Consider the following 23676-nt stretch of genomic DNA (forward strand, 5'->3'; position numbering starts at 1 on the left):
ACTGTATGTTTGTAGTTTGGACGCAACTGGCAGGCAGCACATAGATAATGCCGCGTGCCGCTTCACATTTAGCTCAATCAGCCATGTAATTGGTCGAGGGAGCGGATCCTCAGAGTGCGCGTTCACGCTTCTTTCGCACGCTCGCTACACAGACAGGCAGGCAGGCAGACGCTCCTCCGGCGGACGCGGCGCGGGGTCTGTCAAGCTTCTCCCGCTGTCAGTGAAATTAATCAGTGGATCGATCGACATCACTATGGTAACAGTGCAGGAGGGGTTGATATTGACTTTGCCGTGTTGAAAAAGTCGAGTGGAATAATGGTGTGCTGAGACAACAGAAGATGTGAGTACAACTGTTTTTTTGTTGTTGTTTTCAACTATGAGAAAATGAAGGCAATGGCCATTAGCTGGCCCAAAGGGACAATATGGTTTCAGACTGCGCACATCTGTTTAGATGTTTAGATTGATGACACAGATTTCCAAATAAGTCATGTGGGGTAAGCAATAAACTTCAACTTACTACACACCCTTCTAATGTTTTAGCAGAGATTTACTTATAAGCTCAGTACAGAGGAAAACATGTTCAGGCTACAATATTTTTTATATCTTTCATCTTGGAAGTCAGTGGCTGATTAGATGGGAACATAACTGTATAAGAGAGCATCTGATTCCACTGGTTGATATTGTATTAGTCCGTGGTTAGTGCAAAGATATCTCCACTTGCCAGAATTTGAATGGGGGGGATAGAAATGTACATAAGAGAAATAGTCTCACCAGGCATGGTACCCAAAATCCCAAGGGTCCATGCCTGTGTGGGTCATTCTCCTGGTTTCTCTGAGACAATGTGAGACACAGAGTATTTTGTTCTGTGAAGAGGAAATAGAGAAATGCAGGAACTGGTAGGCAATTATTTTGCTGCATGTTGTTCCTGACATAAACACTGGATAGACAAAAACAATAGGTTAAAACCTTTCCGTTTGTGTTTCAGAAACGCTCTGAGGATTCAAACAATCAAATCACAGGGGTTTGGCTCTAGGTTATAAATATATATTTGTGATGAACAAAAGACCTCCTGCAGCTACTGCACTTGCGTGAGGATGAAAGGCAGAGGAAGACACCACTGTAAATCAGAGCAACTCAACAGCCAGAGTCTCAAAACTTCATGTTAATGTTTTCCTGTTTTCCATATCTCAGATGTGCGCACACTCCTGCCGTGCCTTCTCCTGTCTGATGACACCTACAAGCACTTGGTTGTTGATTGCCACCTTCTCATGGATTACTTTTGTTTGTTTGTTGTATGTTTTCTGACTTCCCTCTGACTTCTAGAGGTCTGGGATGGTGGAGGAAGACGGTCATGCGGTGTAGGAGGAAACGGAGGCACGGCCATCGGAATGCCACAGGCTTCTGTCTCACTGTTGCCGTTCCTGCTGGCGCTCATGGGATACGGTGAGCGTCGCCAAACCTCTGTCACCTAACTCATAATAACCTAAAGACTCAAAAGGCTGGCAGGGTAATTCATTTTCACTACAATTAATCAAGCAAACACGCATGTAGCGAAGCCTGCCACCTGCTATTGTACGAATCTATAGTGCTATTGTGCTATACGCTCATTCAAACGGGGCAGAGAAGCTGAGTCGCTGAAGGAAAAAGGAGGAGGGGGGTAAATGGAGGGTCAGTCTCTTCCTCTCCCCACACCCTCTTTCCTTTTGGAGAGCGTTGCTTTGTGAGGAAGTGAGCTATGCACAACAGGATTTACACAGCACAATAGCTCTTATAGAGCGATATGCCGCTGTGGCAGAACATTTTTTAGTTTTCAGTACTTCTTCAGAGGCGTTCCCCAGCTCAACCTCTAACACTGGCTGCCTGTTGAGATGTTACTAACTTCTGTTTTCCTTCCATTAGAAAGCCATACTTCCAACACATATATAAGCAAAAGCAGGCTGACCCAAATAACTGTTTTGGTCAGTGTTGTGTGATCACTTCAATACAGAGAATCAGTAATGAAGCCTTAATGCTGCAGGTGAATACACAACCTATAGGCAAGGTGACTGACAGCTTGCGAAGTCACACCAAGAAAGCAGATTGAAAATATGAAAATGTCATACCAGATTTAATCATTTATTTTAAGAAATAAAGAAAGTAGGACAAAATCTAATGAATAGTGTGAGACCAGATTTGACTCACTGCTTTTATACAATGTGTTTTACAAGGTGCATGTTAAATAGCTAAATTGTTATTTCTACATACATTTTCCCTGACATCTTCCTGTCTGTCCTCTCTCACCTCTCTGCCTCCTCTCCTGTAGCGATGGCAGGGCTCAACCTCTGGCCCTCCTTCCACGTTGCCCTTAGCAACGCCAGCGTGTTTGTGGACTTCAGCACCGAATCCAACGGCAGCGCCATCCGCAACACCACCCTCTCCCTGGTTGACACAGACACCAACACCACCCTCCTGACCAGAACCCTCCCCAACGACCAATTAGAAGGGAGGATAGAGTTCAACTGCTCGTGCTTCCTGTACGCTGGAACGTTCCGGTTCCATCTGAGGCGAACCAGCATCGTCGCGGATTCTCGCGCTAACAGGACGGATGGGGGCAGTGCCGTGGAGAGCACGGCCTGGTGGTGGAGCTCTGAACTGCAGGTGCAGTGGCCTACCTTTCACATCGCTGTGGAGAGGGCCGGCAACCACTCAGGATCTTTCCAGGTAACACAAATGGGATATTTTACGTAAGAAGTTGGTTTATTGTACCGTAGAATGACAAACAGAATGATCAGAGGTGTGTGTTGAAGCTTTCTGGTACCATGACAATGTGCTTCTCCAAACCGTTAAGATTCTGATCAAGGACACCTCTTTTCTTCAAGTTCTAGTTCAAGTTTATTTATATAGTCCTTTATCACATGCATGTCTCAAAGGACAAGATAGATATGGGGGAGGGTGGGAGGGGGTGACATGGGATGGGACAAAAAAAAATAGAGGTGAGGGAGAGAAAGATGGAGGCCAAAAAACAGGAGGGATGAGTATGAAAAAGAATGAGCCTAACTAGATCTAACTGATCAACAATCAACCATAGAACAGAATAACATAGGACAAACATCAGGAAGAGCACAAAACACACAAAAGCAGATTTTAGCAGGAGATAACAACCAACCTATTCTACAAAGCCTAACCTACGGGTAGACCCTCAAGGCAAAAAACAAGGTAAAACTTTCAGGAAAACCTTCTTCTTCTCTGTCTCTCACCAGGTGGGGATATCCACTAACGAACACTTCCAGGCTTGCTCCAGTGTCCTGGACTCTGCCCTCCTGCTGGAAGTCAGCTACATGGAGTACAACCAGATCGGTCGAAACAGCATCGACAAGGTCCGAGCCCGCACGCGCCACCCAATCAGAGCGCTGCGTTCCCAGAGCATCGAGCTGTCCTGCGCCTTCCCCTTCACGGAAAGAGACTTCATCCGGGTGGCTCTGCGATCCCCTCACACAACCCAGGAAGTGAAGAGCTCCGGGCCCCTCTACCTGTCCCGCATCTTCTCTTATAAGCTGCTGGTGGACAATGTCAACGCTTACAGGACAGGTTGCGAAGGGACTATGGCTGTTAAGCTGGTCACCCCACCCTGCGCTCACATCAATGGGAAAGTATTGCTGTATCAGGACGGAGGGGTTGGGAGGGGGGTTGCTGGTTCCTCTGGGATGGGGACAGGCGGAACAGCAATGGTGGGGTTTGGATCAGAGGAGCCCAACTCTCCGCCATTGGCCTTTAACTGGCTGACTCAGGGAGAAAATGAGACCGAATTCAACTGCTCTGTGTTTTACCCAGGAAGGAATAAGTACTGCTTTCGGTTTGTCTTCAATTTCAGTCGCTCCCCTAGTCCAGCACAGACCTGTTTGGTGGTTCACAGGAGTTCAGGTGAGATGTACCATAGATCTGTAATGTAATCACATGGTTTCCATCTCAATAGGGAGTGGATTTTTTATTAATCCGGGGAAGGTTTGCAGAGCATGCATGCTCTTTTTCAGCACCTCCCTGCTTCACATTCATACAGTTAGACACATTCACACTCGGGAGATGCCCAGAGTACAATCACAATCTGGTCATTCATCACTGGAGTAGGGGTGAAGTGCCTTGTTCAAGAGGACCTTGATCCAAATTTTTGAAGGAGGGAAAAGAGCTGCTCCAGATTTCCCAGATTGTTGAACGCATCTTTCTAATCTTAGGCAACTGCTTATCTATTTGGATGTCTATAAACAGACAACTCAATCTTGACTGACTTTTTGATGTGATTTATCTCCCAAAGGGGAAAATTCTCTTTTTGTTCTCTGAGTCTGACAGTCGAATGTGGCCCAAATTGGAATTAAAAAGATCAGATTGATCAGAAAGATTTTTGATGTTCATTGTGCTCTGAAATCAGATCTGTGTCACATGTAGGCAAAAAAAATCAGATTTGGGCCACTTCCACCTGTAGTGTGGCTGCACTGGAATCAGACCCGGGTCCTTCGGTTGAGCGATGACCTCAGTAACCACTAGACAATCCTGCCATAATTTGCAGAACACAATGCAACTGCAGTTCAGCCATAATTTACAGAACTCAATTCAGTTTAGCAAATCGTATTACCTCAGTAATTTGTGGGTTGCAGTTGTGACTGACTACTAATATTTATTTAATTTAATGATTGATAACGATTTTTAAACGTAAAATCATAAAAATTTTTTTAATGATTTTATGCTGACAGCGTCAATAAATTACCAATTAGATTCAGTCATATTGTCGTGATAGTAACTGCAAACCTATTGAATTTTATTGAAATCCTGTTTCCATCCATTTTCTCTAGTCATTCAAACTCTTGTGAAATGCAGTATGCTGGTGAGAGCAAATTTTGCATTATGAAAAAGGATGGCAGCCTCATCAGGTCCACATCCAAAATTATCCTAAATGACCTGATGGTGGCATTATAATCAAAAGTCAAACTTAAAGAAAAAAAAGGCCATATCTCCAATCACTGTTTATCTGATAGTCATGATACTTGGTACAAATATCCATGTATCCTACAAATTTCCCTCCTAGATTTCCCTTTCTTCAGCTTTTGAAGCGTCAACACCAAGCTTTTACGATATATAGAGAGATACATAAATGGTCTGAATCTTCTCATATAGTTTGATAGATATACTGTTTTGGTGTGCCGGGATGTTCTAGGCCATAATAGCATGATAGATGATTATGAATGTTAGGACCTCAGTTTGAAGCATACTTAACAAATTATATGCAAATCCATCAAAGAGGTGCATAATGGGGAGATTTTGAGTATGTAACCAGTTACAGCAATGTTAGAATAAAAATGGATGTATGACAGTCACGACAGTCACAATCTCATTATATATGGATGCTTGCAGCTATATTTTTTGCTTTATCCTCTCCTCCTTTGTTCTTTAGATGTTTCTATACCTATTTTGGGAATTAACCAGTAACTGGCTGATGTCACATGATAGAATGGTTGTGCAATATGTTAGCTGCTTGTAGAAATGAATCCGGATATTTATAGAAATTGTATTATTTGATTTATTATTATTATAGAATTGCAGAATTCTATAATTAATTTTATCTGTTTTAACATTGTTTCTTGTTCACTTCATTTTTATTCCCCCCACATATTCCAGTACTCCAGTAATTCATTTTATCTTGTTTAACATTGTTTCTTGTCCACTGCCTCTTGTATATTTTCCAGTATTCCATAAAATTGGCCAAGTGATAACATTGTTGTATTGCCTGATAATACAGATGGGGAAAGGATAGGAGCTATATTAACAAGTGAACACTGTGTTATATTGAGAAAGAAGCGAGGAAGAATCTCGGCAAGCCTCATGAAGTCACGTATTGATCTGGAATATAACATTTTTTTGGTCATCTGTCTTACCGCAGAGTCATGGGGCCCTTGGCAGCCGTGGAGCGTGTGCAGTGTGAGCTGCGGAGAGGGGGTGAGGGAGCGAGTCCGTGACTGTCTGCTGCCCTCAGGTGTTGGAGGGGTGCAGTGCACCGGCATGGTGAAGGAACAGTCCCTCTGCTCACTGGAGGACTGTACTGGTCAGTCTCTTCGCTCCCCTCTCTCTCCTTTCTCTTTTCTGTTCATTGTCCATTATTTCTGCTCTATTCTTCTATCATTCATGCCCTTAGTTTGTTCCACTGCTCTCTTTTCTCTGTCTTTATCACTCTATTCCCTTTTTTGCTTCTCCCTTTCAGAGATAAAAAAGCGCTCCCTCTTTATACTTGGAAGACTGCACAGATCTAGTCATTCACATAGATCTATTTTTTCATTCTGTTAACTGGCCTCACTCTCTTTGCCCCTCCTCTTGCTCCAAAATTTCCATTTATGCTTCTTCCCAGTGTTTTCCAGACTAGAAAATGACTGCAATGGCAGAGCAGTATGAGCACCAGTGCACACTGTTTACATTATCGTCTCCCTTTCTTCCTCAGCGTTGCCTGCTCCTTTCCCGTCCCTCCCCCCTGTGCCTGTAGGAGTTACACCCCTAGGTGCTAACCTGGTGGTGGTTGCCGGTATCTCCCTTTGCCTGGCTGTGATTCTGGCTACAGTTGTGGTCACCGTGTGGAGAAAGCTTTGCCGGACGCCTCAGTGCAGCTCCGTACGCCGAGGCTCCATGCATTCCCCCGGGGGACGCAAGCTCTCCGATGAGGCCTCCATCTGCGGGAACAGTCTCCAAAGGCCCAGCCTGTCGGACAGCCAGGGCCCAGCAGGCGGCCTCGGGGTGGGTGGAGGCCAGAAAGACAGGCCTCCCCTGGGCACTCAGCCTCTTTCTCAGCCCCTGGTGCTGCCTCTGTCACAGGACCCAGAAAGACTCTCTCCCACAGGTCAAAAGCTGCCACCACCCATATTTGGGTATGTATAGAATATGGTTTTATTCTGTGCATACAATTATATTCTGTCAGCATTATTGCAAAGTACATTTACTCAAGTACTGTACTTAAGTACAATTTTGAGGTACTGGCACTTTTTTGAGGTATTGGCACTGGTATTTCCATTTTGTGAGACTTTATAATTTTACTCGACTACATTTCAGTTTGAGGGAAATATTTAACTTTTTACTCCATTTATCTGACAGCTGTAGTTACTAGTTACTTTGCAGAATAAGGTTGTCAATGCAACACATACAATAAGCTCATAAAATATGTTGCATTGTTGGAGTTTAAACTCCCCAGCAGTATATGGAACAGTTAGACCTACAACATTAAAATACTTCTTACAGGTTAATGCATTAATAATTTAACAATCTGAAAGGGGCCGTTCTTCAGAATGAGTATTTTTACTTTTGATACTTAAGTACATTTTACTGCTAATACTTCTATACTTGACTTTTATTTTTAGCGGAGTATTTCTCCATTATGGTATTGCTACTTTTACTTACGTAAAGGATTTAAGTACTTTTTCCACCACTGGTCAAACTCATTCTATCAGTCCTTGTTTTGGAAAATAAAATATTGTTTTCTCTGCAGGTACCGCTTGGCTCAGCAGCAGTTGAAAGAAATGAAGAAGAAAGGTTTGAAAGAAGCCACTCAGCTGTACCACGTCTCCTCCAGCCCAGTCCATGACACCCTGCTGGAGACATCTGCTTCACCCACCCAGTCACCTGTTCCCACACCAACAGGGTTCACTCATCCTGTCCCCCTGGGCCTCCAGGAGGAGGCCAATTCTCTCAGCCATTTTCGTATCGCAGCTCCCTTTTCTGAGCCCAGAGCCCCACTGCAGACCTCTAAGACTGTGCCTGACAGACTGAGTCCCAGAGTGGAGCTGGTCCTAGGGCCTCCTGTTTCTGGTTATGCGGGTGGGAGCAGCTCAAAATGGCGTGACCGCACTGCTGACTGGGTTGAGATGGTGGAGAGGAGCGGGTTAGGAGGAGTCAGAGGTGGAGGGGACACAGGAGTAGGGAACTCATATAAGAAGAATCCCAATTTCCGCCGGACTTCCAGTTTTAATGATACCAAACCCCAGCCCCCACCCTCGGCACCCTCCAGACAGTTCAGAGAAAGGAGCATGACCCAGGTTAGACTATCCAACTTTAACTATGCTTTTAAATATATACTAGGTAGAATTATTTGCGATGATCTGTATCAATGTGGGTCTGTTTATGCACTTTATGAAGTTTAAGAATCACCACCATATAAATCCATTTACGTTCTCATTTCCAGGTGACGTCCCGGACCCTTCCTGAGGGAAGCAGTTGGACCAAAGGCATCAGGGAGGGCCAGCCGTACCCCCCCTTCCCCTCTTACCCCATTCCAGAGCATGGGGCCTCAGACTGGGCCAGGTCCAGACCCCATGGAACAGACCAGAGGATACCTTGGATAGAGACAGCTGTTCCTTGTCACAACAGTGAACTCAAACACACAGGGACCAACACTAAAGCCACCTCAGTACCTGAGATACAAAGTAAAGCAGACCTCAACGGCACTAGGGAAAGAGAGAGGCAGAAGAGTGGTGAGACTGGAGGTGGAGGGGGGGTCTCAGGGATTGGTGGCCCAGCTGTGGGGCCCGTCAGTTCCCGCGGTGGGGACCTCCTGGGTCTGGATCGCGCAGAGCGGGCGGAGCACAACTGGAACCGCCGCGGCCCGTCGCCGATCCAGAGGAACATCCTGGCCCGGAAATTAAAGGAGGCCCAGTCCTGCTCCGGGGTCTCCGGCCACAAGGGGCGCCAGCGCAGCTCCACCTTCAGTGCATCCGCCTCGGAGCAGAGGAAGGGCCGGTGCCGCTCTCTGCCGATGTCTGGAGACTACAGCAGCAGCTGTGGCTCCCCCTACGGGCTGAGTGAGGCGGAGCAGAGGATGATGGACCTGGACCTGCCCTCAGCTTATGTAGGGGAGGAGGACTAGATCACACACAGGTTTATATTACTATACTTGTGAGGACTTGCCATTGACTACAATGACTCCTTGACCCCTAACCCTAACCCTCTCCACTACATGCCTTAACCCGCCTGTTATGTTTGGGGTCAATTTGACCCCATTCAATGTTTAATGTCTCTAAAAACATGATTAACATTATTTTTTCAGCTTGATGCTTGATGACTTTTTCCTAATTTCATGGGGAAAACTGGTTAACTAGTAAAATTTAACATGATGATACGTTTTCAAGATCCTGTATACACTTATTCACATACAACAGTGTTGTTTGGGGTCATTTTGACCACACACAATAGCCTTATAAAACCAGAGAAAATATAAAAGTTTTACACAGATTTTCTTTCTCTTTGTTTTGACTGATACTGAGGGAACTTTCCCATGCAATTTTTTGATCTTTAAAAAACGTTCCCATGCTTTAGGGCCCTAATATAAGACCCACACACACACACACACTCACACAAAAACACACTATCCAAACATATACACACGCTTCTACAAAAGCACTCAAGACACAAGGCACACTTTGATGCATACATGTATACACACAAACATACAGACATACTGGTGAAGATTGTATGTTAAGGGTTTAAGGAGTTTGCTTATCTTGGGAGTGGAGAGTAAAAAGTGAGAAAATAAGATAAGATAGGAGGACAATGAGATCTAAATGGGGATTTATTACACATAACCATCTCATTTTTATTCACAATATTTTGTCTGACATTTGTATAATTTGTATTTCTATTGCAATTATGTTTTTGTATTTCAAAGTTTGCATGAAGTGAAAATGTTTACTTGCCATATCAGTTCACTGCATACTAGTGTGCAGAATTCCTCTTTAATTGAGTTGCCGTTTTCTGGAGTTTTTTAATTTTAGGTTATATGGACTCTTCATTTCTAAAGGCATCTTAGCACTGGGATCACTTTGTCCACAAAAAATGATCTTATACCTAAGACACTTTTGGAATACCAAGTCCAAGTTTTTTTGTATATCAACTACTGGATGTCAGAATACACTCTTTGCCATTTGCCAAGTCATATTTAACATGATCTTGGGCTTTATCAATCAATGACAATATTTACAGCACCACAGAAAACATAGAATGATTTTATGTCAACCAAGAAACAATGAAATTATTTATGCATCTCAAGACAAGCAGATTAATAGAAGGGAAGACTGTTATTGTCCTACACTGTTGAATGTGCTGTTTTTACTGTGCTGTGCAGGACTACTGTACAGTGCAGAGCCAGTTTACTGTTCAGGGACAATTTGAATGTGTAGTTTAGACTGTATAATCCCTCCATCTTTTACAGTAAGATGGATCATAAACAATTTCAAACATTTTTCATAATGTCTTTTCCGCACAGCACATTAAAATATGTGACAGCTGTATCCAGTTGTAATTATATTTGAGGACAATCAAATATGAACATCAGGGAGACATCATTATTGAAATGCTGTTTTTTTATTGTTTGATTAATATCATACATCCTAAATACCAGTTATGGATAGCATGTGCTTACAAGGAAATATAAGATATTGAACTATCAACTTTTGATATTATCTTCAAATAATGAAGCAAGGGGGAAAGAGGTAAATAAAAAGAATTAAAATATGGCATAAAAAAGTATAATTTCCTCCTTTCTCTGCCCTTATTTCTTATACTCATTCCATATCACATTGAGGAATCTGAAGCCTGGTGTTGGTATTAATTTTCCCACGCTCCACTGCCCATGCTGTCCAAGAAAACCAGGGGCCGCACCTTCATGGTGGTGTGTCTGAGGGAATACCAGAGGCCCCTCCAGGTTCCCCACACCACACCGTTGTCATTCTGGCCCTGGTACTTCCCTCCACGGTAGAACTTCCCATTCAGGTTGGCTGTATGACATCTGAAGATAGAAAGTTCACACAGTACACAGTGTCATAATTAAAGTAATAATCTGCAACATTTCCATATAAATAAATGTTTGTTTTGCTACTCTCTATTGCTGATTGAAATAACATTAGTAATTCAACCTATACCCAGTTCAAGAAAGCTTTAACATTTGCTACATGTGCTGTTCTAAACACCTGGTGCCTGGAAGCTGTTTCCCAGGAAAAATCCTGTGCCGCATATAGGAAGAAATGTGTTTTTGGCAGCAGCAGGTAGCCTGAGCAGCAATAGTCACTGTGTTGAACAGACAAAGAAAAGAGCGCCACCTACAGAAAATCAAACTTTATTAAGTGAAATCCAAGGAAAAAGACGTCACAGTACCGCCCACTCTCTAGGAAGTGCAGTGCAGAAACACTACAGCAATAGCTATTAGCACCAAAGATGTTGCCAAAATAAAGGTTAGGGTTGTTTTAAGTGAAGATTACCACTTTAAATAAGAAGAGGACATCACAGAAACAGCAGTGCTACTTCACACTAGGTTTGATTTGAAATGTCTCACCTGTTGAACCACCAGCCGGCCTTATTCTCCTGGGCACAGCTGCCCTGAAGGTAGCGGTCATTGTCCTGTCAATTACCATCATCATCATCATTAGCATCCAGTTATCATCTGCACTACCACCATCAACATGATCAGAAATATTACAACCATGGACTCCATAAACATCCCATTTCAGAGTGTCAGGAGGATAGATGACTGACCTGATCCCTGGTGCTGAATTGCATGCCACTGAGGCAGGCGGACCACTGCTCCATCATGCCCGCTCCTCCAGTCAGAGCGTCCCCGGCTCGCCCGCTGTACGGCCCGTACTGGAGGCGATACTTATTCTGGAGTGGGTGTTAGAGCAGGTAATGTTTGTCGGTGATCACAGTTACCTCTGGGGCCATAGATGAGTTTTGTAAAAATTGTTTTTCTAACCTCCTCATCAGAGATCCTGAAGTTCTCGTAAAATGCATGAGTTCTCTGGCCATCCCAGTCCATTAGATCTATCTTCACCAGGTTCTCACCTTCAGAAAAATACAGAGACAGAATGAGAGAGAAGTCCTCTGATCTGTTGTATAGTGTTGTGGTCAGAGCCAGGTCAAATAGCATCTGCGAATGTTTTTTTATGGTTTATTTTGTCCTACTTTAGAGGGTGCTCATAACCACACAGGAGCATGCGATGAGTGACAGCAAATTAGTTGAAAATCATTTTCATAGATACAGATTCGTAGATACAAAAGAAGAATTTATAATTTTTGATGATGCTTTTGATTAGGATTTTAGAAGGTATAATTTTAGATAAGAAATACTTTTAGATGTGATTTTATTCATTGCAGGGAGTGTGAACCTGACCTTCTGAGAGCAGAGAATGAATGTGCTCATTCCCCAACCAAAACTCATCATTCCACAGCTTGAAGTCACCAAAGCCGTCTCTGTAGTCCACCCAGTCTCTAAAATAAAATAAGATGAGATGAGATGAGATGAGAAATGGTTGTGTAATCTCTATCAACACCTAAATCTGATGCCTGGCTTTGTGCAAACTTGTACTAATTTTACTTTCTCTTCTTGAAGTAAAACTGATTGTACCTGTTGAAGTCCACCTTTCCATGCCGTCGTCTCTGAAACACCGTCCAGCCTCCTCCATCCTCCATGTCACAGTAGGCCAAAAATGGCTCCTGGTCTGGTTTGGGTCTGATCCGGTAAAAACCACTTGGTGGTCTCAGTCTGTCATACAGCTCAGAACAGTCTAGAAAGATGGTATTTGAAAGTAGAGGCCTTATGATTGCTAATGAACACCCTTAGTAGGTAAATAATAAACTTCATGTTGCATATTGTAGAACTATAACTATTACATGTGTAAATCTGAGTGAATATGAAGTTTCAAAAAAGACTTAAGGATTCATTCATGTAGCCTACTGTGGGTTCTGCAGATTGCACATCCCAAACAGCAATGTTACCTAATGAAGGGCATCACAACACACATGTGAGCCTTTCTTACCTTTATCGTGGACAATAACGTTGCCTGCCGGTGGAAGTGGATTCAGGGCCGTGTTTGAGACGTCTCCTGTCCCATTACTGGATGGGTTTACATCAAGGTCTGGGTCCAGGTCCGGATTGGACAAAGGAGGTTGAATGGGACGGAAGTATTTGTGCGTTTGCAAGTGTTCAATCTGCCAAGTCCCGATCAGGAGTTTGCTCTCCAGACTCCTTATACTGCGCTTCAGGGCTGCGTGCTCCGGCCCGCAGGTGTCCACTGCCTTCAGTGAGGGAAACCAAATTCAAGAGATACATTATGTTTCTATCTTTGTATTTATGGGCCCAGTATCATACAGGCATCCAGGGCACTGCTACAAATCTCGGGCCCCCTGACAAAAGTACATTTTAAACAAATGTACAACATAATAAATAATTAATTAATTAATTAATTAATTAATGAATAATAATTAAAACTGACACAATAAAAATCTAAAATCCCTGACATGTTACAGGGCCCCTGGGGGCCCCCTGAATCATTCAAATAATGTTGACAATGACAATGACAATGTTTAAGCAGTAGCTAAACATTAATTTAAGCAACTTTGTCACCTGCGTTACACTATAAGTCACACTACAAAGAGAGCAATATATCCTGAACTCGAAGAACAGACAGTAGGATACATACTGAGAAATGTGTAGATGAGGCCATGGTTGGGCACATCAGTGCCAGCAGAAGCAGCAATGCCATGACTATTACGAAGGAGTCTCTTGCGCAATATCAGTCTGAAAGTATAAACTTATATTCAATACTGTATAGGCTATAGAAGACTTGACAAAAAACATAGGCTACTTTAAAAATCTCTGCGCCACAAGTCTACCTTCATTTCCCGATGTTATGCATCTTCCCCTTGTTCTCTCCAGCTTCAGTGTGTTCTTTTCCCGTAAAAATTGTCGGTATTATTTATAGGTTGGGTCGGTTCTGCATGGTCCACATTAAATCCAGGGTCAGTTGGCATTGCCAAACACTGAACTCAGGCCAGTTTTGCGTTTTCCTCCTTTATCAAGCATAAAGGGATTTGGAAAGGGTAGCTGTTCCCAGAGCTGCATATGACCTTTTAAATGTCCTGTGCACAGAAAGTGTTAAGCCCACTCCATTCCTCACATACCAAGAGCATTGTCCATATAGGAAAAATATTTTTTTGATCATAAGCAGTGATGTTTTATATTGATTGATGGATTTATTGATTGTATTTTCATAAAATTAGTAATTTATGTTGTGTGGGTTTTTCTTCATCCTCATAACTAAAATCAGTTTGATATACTCTCCCCTTTATGATGTAATGGAGAGAGCAGGGTAAATTGAACCTGTGGTTAAGATGAGTCACCTTGTATCTAGATAACCAAACCCAAAATTAATCATGTCATCACAGATTTAGGAAAAATAATTAATTTCTTTGAATCCGTGATGGAGGAGAGCAGATATGGGAAGAGAGCCAGGTTAAAGAGTCAGGTCTCCTCTAAATCGAAGTAGATACATTTGAGCCTTTATTATACATTAGTTTAAGGCTTTATAAGTTACAAAACTGAGTCATAACATAACTGTGGGCCTAAGGAGACATCCGTTTTTTCAAAACGGATGTCGGGTAACATGTGCCACGAGCCCTGGGGCAGGTTAAGCCAATGGCTCATGCAGCTTAACCCCAAACTAATTACATTTACATGCTATTGAAATGTAGCTAATTTAAACATGTATTTTCTAATTACAGAGTAAATATATATCATTATGCCACAAGATTCCAAACACAGAACCAACAAAGGCGTACCATACCAGTCAAAGGAGAAGTTTCATGAACAGGTTATGACAGACATTGTTGGCAGTTGTGTTGACCACATTGAGCATTGTTATACTTTTGAAAATAAGATGAATTATCACCATCATCTTCATGTTAAACTTAAGTAAACATCAGTTATGCTGTTATGAGACAGTCTGTTCCGGTCCTTCCCTGCGTGCTGGAGACGCCCTAGTGAAAAGACTGAAAAGGACAAAAATAAGGGTTTTAGGTTGTGTAACATTTTGCCCCTGTAGGGCTCAACCTACCCTTACCTGGCCAAGTTGTGCCAGAAAGACAAAACCATATTAGCTACAGATGAATTTCCATGAATGCTCAATATTCTTGTTAGAAATAAACACACACACACACATTTATTTTACCATAGAATTAGGAGCACAAACCTGGCTCATCAAAGTGGCTCATTTTACCCCATTCTCCCCTACTGTGAATTCTATATCATACCGATTTCTGTAAATGGAGAGTAAACTCGATTTTGCAAATTAAAAAGGTGGGTAAAACTAAGGTAAGGTGGGTTTACCCTCCAGCACGTAAGCAAAAAACATGTTTCATATGTTTGCAGCGATGGGATACGGAGGGGATGGGACTATTTCGCATTCAACTTGGGAATGCAAGTTCTATTAAAACCAGATGTGACAGAGGAGGAAGACTGAGATGCGACTTTTAGTGCAGCACATTGTAAAATAGTTCGAATAACTTTGCGAGACTCTAGGCACGAGCTTACTGCGCTGGGTTCAGCTTGATGTGAGTGTACTGGGGGAAAGTAATGCAAGAGGAAAAGGCTGAGCGTTTTTATTGCGGTCCAGGAAGTCCGAAACCGCTACGTTTGCAAAACAGAGGAGGAATAGTGGATGGATGGAAAAAACTATACCCGATTAACCTTTGAACCGCGTTCCTCTGTCTTCACAAGAAAGAGTCACAAGACAAAACCCTCGTATAATATCGCGAATGACAATCCTAACGCTGAGCTGGCGGTGCGACTAGAAATGAACTAGTTTTTTGGGGGGAATTTGGTCTCGGCTGGATCAACAAAACAAACATACCAAGGCGAGGAAAGGATTGAGGGAAGGAACTTGGCCCAGATGATCTGAAAATTGGATGGTTTGTATTAAAAATATTGATAATATAAATTTAACTGGTAGTCTAGATTTTGCTTGCAATGATAAATCATGGATAGGCTTCTTTCTTGCATGGATTTCTTGCAAAAATGCTGCCCACGATCAACTTCATTATCAGAACTCTGATTGCTGTGTAATTAGTTTTTACCAGCTAATGATGAACATGAACTCATGCATGCGGATAAGAAGTCTAATCAATTTGTGTGCGTGTGTCTGACTTTCTTTCTTTTAGAGAGAGTGTGTATGAGAGACTGATGTCCTCAAATATCCTTGGACACACCGTTTTTGTCCTCTGTCTTCCCTTTTACATTGTAACCGCCAGCATGCCAAACAGGGAAGTTTAATGTTTTGTCACTCCTGTTTTTCAATCCAGAAAAAAAAGACGTTCAGAACAAAGTGAGAAGAGTTGCAGAACACACACACACACATCATGTCCTCTGTCCACTTCAGCCCAGGGTTGGATTCCACAGGTGTTAATGGGTGAGTAAAAAAAAAATATATATATATATATATATATATATTACCAGCAACATGACTAAGCACAAACATGCGACAGTCAACCTTTAATCTGTGTGGATTTTTATATGAATACTACAATGTTTACAACTCCATAGGCTGCATTCTGATGTGTGAATGTAGTGCTGTTGTGCAGGTTATGTATAGGTTATATATTTTTTCCACCTTTTATCTATCTATCTATCTATCTATCTATCTATCTATCTATCTATCTACTGTATCTATCTAACTATCTAATCAAAACATCAGAAATATGGATAAGATGGAGGATGCTAAAGTGGAGATCGATGATGGGAAGGACGACAGTGTTGAACCAGACACTTTGTACCAGTAAGTTCATACTGCTTGGACTGCACAGCATATATTTGTATTCAACACCTGTTATTCTGAAGCACACTGACTGACTAGTATCACCTCCCTTCCTCCTCTGCAGTAATATCCGGAAGAAGATAACACCTTTTGTTATGTCCTTCGGGTTCCGGTGAGTGTGTTTGGGGAACTCTTTCGGCGAGGTCTTGGGGAAATGATGATGATGATGATGAAGATGATGGTGGTGGAGTTTACCTGTGTCTGTGTTTCCCTAGTGCATTTGGTATGGTACTGATCCTGGTGGACTTTGTGCTGGTGATCGTGGACTTGTCCCTGCCGGCCAGGAGCAGAGAGCTTGGAAACGCCTTGGAGGCCGTGTCCCTCACCATCTCCTTCTTTTTCCTCCTCGACGTTCTCCTGCGGGTCTATGTGGAGGGGTGAGTGAGAAAGGAAGGGCTTGCATGTGTGTGTGTGTGTGTGTGTGAGAGAGACAGAGAGAGAGAGAGAGAGAGAGAGTGACAGTTGTGTGAAAGAGTGATGCAAACATTCCCTAGAATCCTGTGTCAGCAGAAAGTTGTCAGCAAAGTTGGTAATTCTGATTAGCTGTTAAACAGGACGTTACGAACAGGACGTTGGACAGGAAATGTGTTGCATGCATAGGGCTGGTCCTTGGGGAACCGCAGTGACTCACTTTCTGTCAGTGTCGTACTTTTGTCACCAAATAACTACCGTGCACCTTTGCTAACCAGTTAGAAAAAACATATTGATTGAGATTCAGGTGCGTACATTTAGTTGCATGTTCTGTGTTCTGTCTGCAGTATGTAAACTGTCTCTTGTGATTGCCTTGCAGGTTCAAGGTGTACTTCAGCTCCAAACTGAACATCATAGATGCCTGTGTTGTGGTTATCACACTGGTGGTCACCATGGTCTATACCTTCTCTGACCTGTCAGGAACCAGCCTCATCCCCAGGTACTGGGTTTTACCTATCTTACCAGCTAATAGCCAACCGATAGTACTATTAATTGCTCATGCAATCACATAAGACTTTGGGTTTCTTTGTAGTGAATGCACAAAAACAGAGGTGCATGGAAAGCTATGTGGGGTCTGGAGGAAGATTGCATTTGGGCATAATAATAGTAGATATCTGAATATCTGGAAAGTCCAGGGGTTTTACCCTATCATTACCCTCAAATTTGTGTACTAGTTACCCAGGATTATTGTTAAGTATAAACAAACACCATGTGCCCAGATTAGATGGAGAATTTTGTTACAGTACCCCCAAAGTTTGGGGACCACTTTGTTAATACTGCAAAGGATGGAGATTCCATTTCCACTAGAGCTGCGTTTAGTGTAAATGTTTAAAGTTAAAGTCAAGTGGCATACAGTATATTATTGCTATCTCCTTCATAGTGTTAATGAGATATGTGTGCCTGTGTGTGTGTGTATATTATTTTTCATTAAATTACTTTGTTCAATAATATGTTGAAATGTTTGTTTGTTCATTCATCACCAGGGTGGTGACGTTTCTGCGTTCTCTGAGAGTAATAATCCTGGTGAGGGTCTTCAGACTGGCATCTCAGAAGAAAGAGCTGGAGAAGGTCACCAGGAGGATGGTGAGGTCATCCCCATGGCAACACCCAAATCATGAATACCTCATGCAGCAAAACCAAATGGAGAATCCCTGGATGTTCCATTTGTCTACCACCTCCTAATCACTGACTCTTGGTGTTTTATTGTCAGGTTTCTGAGAATAAGCGGCGTTATCAGAAGGATGGATTTGACCTGGACCTTACCTATGTCACAGGTAGGTGTAACACACTGTGCACCTGCACCACGCAAAAAAAACACACTGTACATGCATGCCAGAATATACAGCAAGAATACATTGCAAAGAATTATACCAAGCAACTGCATCTTCACCCCGACTCTAGATCGTGTCATCGCTATGTCTTTCCCCTCCTCTGGGAAGCAGTCCTTCTACAGGAATCCAATCAAGGTAAGCGGGTCAGGACCTGGACACACACGTACACACACACACACACACACTGAAGATTCCATCTCAGCATGTTCATCTTCATCACTTTTGCAGCTTTTTTGCAAACCAATTATGCAGCAATCACAGTTCTTGTAATGAAGTTGTTCATAGCTACCATTTTCACAAGCAAGCCACCAATTAAGAAGGCAAGAAAGACACATACACACACACACACACACACACACACATGCACTCATCTCCATAGAAGCTTTAGCCTATTTCCCTTCTTTCTCCGTTTAGGAGGTGGCCAGGTTCCTGGACACTAAACATGAAGGCCACTATAAAGTTTTCAACCTCTGCAGTAAGTTTGCTCTCCCTCTCACATGTCACATGTATTTCCTTTCTATAGGAGTTCACACAGCATCTCACTATCATCTTCTGTTCCCAGGTGAGAAAGGCTATGACCCAAAGTTCTTCCACTACAGGGTTGAGCGGGTGTTTATAGACGACCACAACGTTCCCTCCTTGGAGTGAGTAACATCCTCTGTCACAATGCGTCGTTCTTCTTAGGTGTTTTTCTTTTGCTTGAAATCATACTGAAGCACTATTGAGATTGCAGCGATAATGCACAAGAGGGCGTTCTTTACTGTAATATTGTGAGTACTGCAGTGATGCAATGGGTTGTCATCACCAAAGTTCACATAATCACTGTAAAGAATGTCCTCAAAGGCATATTTACCAGTATGTGTGCACTGACTGCAAAGATTTCTTTATAATTTGCATACATAAGATTAGAAACACAGGATTAAGAAAGATCATTAACTAGCAGTACCCATTTGTTGTAGCACTACTCATCCCTCTCACTCTCATTCTCATGTGTTTGTGTGTCCTCAGGGACATGCTGAAATACACAGCAAACGTGAGGGACTGGATGTCTGCTGATCCGAAAAACATCATTGCTATTCACTGTAAAGGAGGAAAAGGTGATTTCAAAGATCTGTAAATGTCTTGTATTGAGCAGTCTTCAAAATGGTGTGATTTTTAGTCTCAGATTGCCCTCTACTGGCTGAATAAAACACTTGCACCAGCAGTGTCATAATGTTGCTGCTCTGGTTCACAGGACGCACTGGTACTCTGGTGTGCACCTGGCTTATTGACAGCAACCAGTTTGAGAGTGCACAGGTAGGTCCTTCAGTTCTCTGCAACTATGTTCAGGACAATGAATCAGCCAAACCTTTTGAATTGTGACTTCCTTGTCTTCATCTCTGTTTGTCCACCAGGACAGTCTCGAGTATTTTGGGGAGAGGAGGACAGACAAGAGTCGGAGCTCCAAGTTTCAGGGAGTGGAGACTCCCTCTCAGGTAAAGACAAGACTCAGGAGCCAAACTTTAGAGAAGACTTTTTTTGTATTCAATAGAAGTATTGATTTAGAAATGATGTAATTTTAGGACTAGTTGAATGGAGTATTTACCGAGTTGAGATTGTGATTGTGTGGGTGCTATAGAGCTGAAACACTGGGTTCTGGCAGTAAATTTCCATTCATTTTTCCCATTGGGAATTTGTCATAACGATTCAACAGTGTAAGGTTGACTAATTCCTTGTGAAATAATACACTACCCACAAACTTTAGCGAGCTCCCACCAATCGGAGACGTCACTGTTACCATAGAAACATTACCCCCCTCCAAAGTTGCTCACACTTAGTAGCCACATGAGAGCAAAGCGATGTTAGTCGGCTGACAACCGGCTGACCAACCTTGACGCTGCTCCACTATGGTTTTGCAGTCAAACATCTTCTTTTCAGAGATGAAGAGAAGAAAATTATTACAAATCAGTAATCACAATTATATTGTGTAGTATCACTGTTGAAAATGATGGCAATGTTGTCACTCGTAATGCTGTATGGGATGAGTAGTTCATTTCCTCGTATAAAACTATGTAGGCTACATAAAAGTGTACCCTTGCCTTTTTTTCCATTTTTCATAGATATATTTACCTGAATCTTTTGTTATGAGCTTGTGATTCATCTTGTAGCTGGTTGACTCGGTTCAAACTATACTGGGATTTTCTGAAATGTCTATGGAAAAAATTCACTTACAAAACATTGGCCACCGAAAAAGTGGGTGAGCGTGTTTCATCTCTGTTGTGTCTGTGTGAACCTCAGAGCAGGTACGTGGGATACTACGAGGTCATGAAGACGAAGTTCAACAGACAGCTGCCTCCGCCTCAGAGCCTCAGGATCAAGAGCATCCGCATCCACTCTATAGCAGGTAAACTCCGCAGGCCAGCAGAACACTCCTGTATAACTGTTTTCTCTGTGGATCTGTTTGTGCTCTTGGTAATGTTTGCTCTCTGTTGCTTTCCAGGCGTGGGTCGAGGTGACGGCAGCGATCTCAAGGTGAAGATAATAGTGAGGAAAGAGCTGGTATTTCAATGCGTGTGCGCCAAACTGGAGAACTGCACAGTAGGTCTTACACAATCAGTCACTCAGTACAAACACTCCTCAAGCATTGATTATTGTATCGATTGGCTGATTGATTGAGTTCTGCTTGTTTTCCAGGTATTTCCTGACGTGGGGAGTAATGCAGCGGTGATCAGCCTACAGAATGGGCCTGTTGTTGAAGGGGATGTGAAAGTCATGTTTGAGTCCAGTGCTGTGAGTGTTTGTATTTACACCTTTGAGCTGTGGAAAAGGAATCGTGTGTTTGACATGACTGTAGCCCTAACATGATTCAACATGCCTTGTGTTTTGGTCATGACCAGGGTCTGCCAAAAGGATATGAAGACTGTCCCTTCTACTTCTGGTTCAACACCTCCTTCATAGAGGATAACAAGTACGTTTCTGTCACTCCGTCACAATTATTTCTGATTTCTAGAACTTAAAATAGATATTGCTTTTCTGCACTTTTAAAGTTCAGCTGTTATTTTGTATACAACTTTATACAACAGTTAGTTTCGGTCAAGTAATTTGATTGGACAGGAGGCATTCCATGAGTACTAATATACAGTATAACAGCACTGGGACTTTTATGTTTCACTCCGCTTTACAGGTGTTCTAATATAAACAGTTGTTGCTTGGCAACACTTGGTAGTGGAATTTATAGAACTGTTTTATAAAAGCAATATCAATCTCGAGGTTGTGCTGTTATACTGTATATCACATACATATATATATATATATATATATATATATATATATATATATATATATATACACACATACATACATATGAATATCATGTGATATATCAAGTAACAAAAGCTTTCATTTTATTGATGACAAACTCTGTGCTTATTTTTCTCCCTGTATCCCCTCCAAACTCTCCTCAGGCTGTTTCTATCTAGGGAGGAGCTGGACAACCCACACAAACCCAAGACCTGGGACCTCTACAAGGAGGATTTTGGAGTCACTATGTTCTTCTCAGATCCTGAATAAAAATCCTTTAGAAAGATGAAGAGGAAGTTCTATCAAAGGACACATGTTCACAAGTTAAAATGGCTTGTTACAGTTCTTCTAAATTTAACGATGGCAGATGAAAGGAAATTGGTAGATGAACACTAACTCAAGAAATGCATGAGGGCTGCATACTGATATATATCATGCACATGGATGTAATAATAAATGTTAACTCAAACAGCATGAAGCTGAAAATAGCCCAATGTCAAACATTCATCAGAGGCAAAACATTTGATTCTTGTTCAAATGTTTTTAAGATCTTTTGAGCCTTTGAAGTGGGGACCTCCACTGAGTCAAATTTGCTGTACTCAAAGTGAAATTTACAGTGGGAGTTTTTTCAGCAGATTCTATTAACAGTGCCTATAAAACACTACAGATTAATTCACACGCCCTCAAAGACCCAGCTGAAGTCCAAGAGAAGGGGAAGGGTGGATTGGTGTGAACAGTAGATGCTCAAAGTGAACGGTCACATCACATGCACTGCAAGAAATTGAGTCAGTATGTCAGCATCTATAGGCAAATCCAAAAGTCAAGAGAAGAGAGACAAGGCATTAATTCTCCTATAGCTAGACACTTCATAGTATGCAACCACAATATATCTAGTTTGAAGCTTATGACCAAGTTTAAGGGTGTTGACCAAGTATGTAGTGTATGTGCACATATAGGTTTCACACTGTGAAAACTAATAGTCTGATTCAGGAACTAAATAATTCAAAAACCTTTACGTCTGATTTGTTTACAGAAAACAAAAACATGATTCTTGTTAATTGCTAACATAGACACTATGTATTGACAAATGACAGAAGTATAAAATATTCATAGAATTAGGGTTTTGCAAAATAATTGGAAAACATTTTCCCCTGATTAAAGAATAATGCTGAAAGGTTGGGCTATTTTCCAGGTTCAGGCTATCAAGTATTTTTTCTGTAAACTGCCCTCATCCATTTCTTGATAATTGGACTGTTCCAACATCCGATTTTGAAGAAGTTGACCAATATGAAACTGGCTATTTTTGTAATGTTCTGCGTGTAGTTACTACTGTATGTATTGAACTGTGGATGAATGAAGGGTTTCAGATCAGGATTTAAATGTCCTAAGTGAGGCAATTTGTCACGCAGCATAAAAAACCCTACAAAAAAGCGGAAACCACAGAGCAGCATACCAGAAGCAGACAGGATGCCACTTCAAACTGAGAAACTGATGCGTACTGTGAAGTTTACTCATAAGGGTACATACATAGGAACTCACACAGCTAATCTTAACTTTAGTAATTTTGGCAACACCAGCCCTGTACCTTGAGCATACTACTCCAGTTGATAGTAGTGACACTCCTGAGCAAGTATTGCCAATCCATGATGTACCTCTTGCACTGAGCTGTTAGACATCTGTATGTGCTACATTTATTTTTATATTAGGTTTGTTTGTGGTATGTTTCTGTGAGAAAAGGGACCACTTTGATATGAAGGATGTTGACACTAAGAGATTATTGGCCAGGTTTTGAATTACGTGAATATTTACATTTGCCTTAAAAATAACTTCTGGAGAAGGTCATGCAGTGGATGAGCTGGAAAATTCTGATTACAATATGAAATGAATACAAGTACATGTCACTTTTAAGAAACCAATGTATTACCACAAAATAAATGACCTTGGAATTTGTATTC

At 42.0% G+C, this 23676-nt stretch overlaps 3 protein-coding genes across 3 annotated transcripts; 2 read left to right on the top strand and 1 right to left on the bottom strand.

Moving 5' to 3' along the window:
• Window positions 1-224: 224 nt before the first annotated feature.
• LOC139658419 (thrombospondin type-1 domain-containing protein 1-like) lies at window positions 225-9608 on the top strand. The gene is made up of 8 exons (XM_071536550.1): window positions 225-340; window positions 1324-1443; window positions 2303-2700; window positions 3240-3900; window positions 5909-6070; window positions 6461-6881; window positions 7496-8042; window positions 8189-9608. The coding sequence occupies exons 2-8, from the start codon at window positions 1389-1391 to the stop codon at window positions 8867-8869; spliced, it is 2925 nt and encodes a 974-aa protein (XP_071392651.1). The 5' UTR covers window positions 225-340; window positions 1324-1388; the 3' UTR covers window positions 8870-9608.
• A 176-nt stretch (window positions 9609-9784) lies between these two features.
• Window positions 9785-13561, bottom strand: LOC139658418 (fibrinogen-like protein 1). The gene is made up of 8 exons (XM_071536549.1): window positions 13473-13561; window positions 12810-13068; window positions 12398-12557; window positions 12164-12261; window positions 11747-11835; window positions 11530-11655; window positions 11330-11394; window positions 9785-10786 (listed from the first exon to the last, which is right to left on the bottom strand). The coding sequence occupies exons 1-8, from the start codon at window positions 13533-13535 to the stop codon at window positions 10606-10608; spliced, it is 1041 nt and encodes a 346-aa protein (XP_071392650.1). The 5' UTR covers window positions 13536-13561; the 3' UTR covers window positions 9785-10605.
• Window positions 13562-15301: 1740 nt separating this feature from the next.
• On the top strand, window positions 15302-23642 carry tpte (transmembrane phosphatase with tensin homology). The gene is made up of 19 exons (XM_071536543.1): window positions 15302-15738; window positions 16129-16235; window positions 16521-16601; window positions 16705-16752; window positions 16856-17017; window positions 17431-17550; window positions 18095-18194; window positions 18322-18385; window positions 18513-18577; window positions 18857-18917; window positions 19005-19086; window positions 19451-19539; window positions 19677-19738; window positions 19837-19917; window positions 20720-20825; window positions 20922-21019; window positions 21116-21211; window positions 21319-21389; window positions 21886-23642. Exons 2-19 carry the CDS (start codon window positions 16186-16188, stop codon window positions 21989-21991), a joined length of 1542 nt encoding a protein of 513 aa, XP_071392644.1. The 5' UTR covers window positions 15302-15738; window positions 16129-16185; the 3' UTR covers window positions 21992-23642.
• The last annotated feature ends 34 nt before the right edge of the window (window positions 23643-23676 follow it).

Source organism: Centroberyx affinis, unplaced genomic scaffold, assembly GCF_046629955.1.
Source record: "Centroberyx affinis isolate AG114_WGS23_722 - 3 ecotype Tasmania unplaced genomic scaffold, CSIRO-AGI_Caff_v1 ptg002889l_1, whole genome shotgun sequence".
NCBI lineage: Eukaryota > Metazoa > Chordata > Actinopteri > Beryciformes > Berycidae > Centroberyx > Centroberyx affinis.

Coding starts and splice junctions, on each gene's coding strand:
- LOC139658419 (XM_071536550.1), top strand. CDS start 1,389: ATGCCACAGGCTTCTGTCTCACTGTTGCCGTTCCTGCTGGCGCTCATG. Junction 6,071..6,460: donor CTCACTGGAGGACTGTACTG/GTCAGTCTCTTC, acceptor TTTCTTCCTCAG/CGTTGCCTGCTCCTTTCCCG. Junction 6,882..7,495: donor CTGCCACCACCCATATTTGG/GTATGTATAGAA, acceptor TTTTCTCTGCAG/GTACCGCTTGGCTCAGCAGC.
- tpte (XM_071536543.1), top strand. CDS start 16,186: ATGTCCTCTGTCCACTTCAGCCCAGGGTTGGATTCCACAGGTGTTAAT. Junction 18,918..19,004: donor TAAAGTTTTCAACCTCTGCA/GTAAGTTTGCTC, acceptor TTCTGTTCCCAG/GTGAGAAAGGCTATGACCCA. Junction 21,020..21,115: donor CCAAACTGGAGAACTGCACA/GTAGGTCTTACA, acceptor CTTGTTTTCCAG/GTATTTCCTGACGTGGGGAG.
- LOC139658418 (XM_071536549.1), bottom strand. CDS start 13,535: ATGGCATTGCTGCTTCTGCTGGCACTGATGTGCCCAACCATGGCCTCA. Junction 13,069..13,472: donor CCTCATCTACACATTTCTCA/GTATGTATCCTA, acceptor CCCTCACTGAAG/GCAGTGGACACCTGCGGGCC. Junction 12,558..12,809: donor CGTTATTGTCCACGATAAAG/GTAAGAAAGGCT, acceptor CCATCTTTCTAG/ACTGTTCTGAGCTGTATGAC.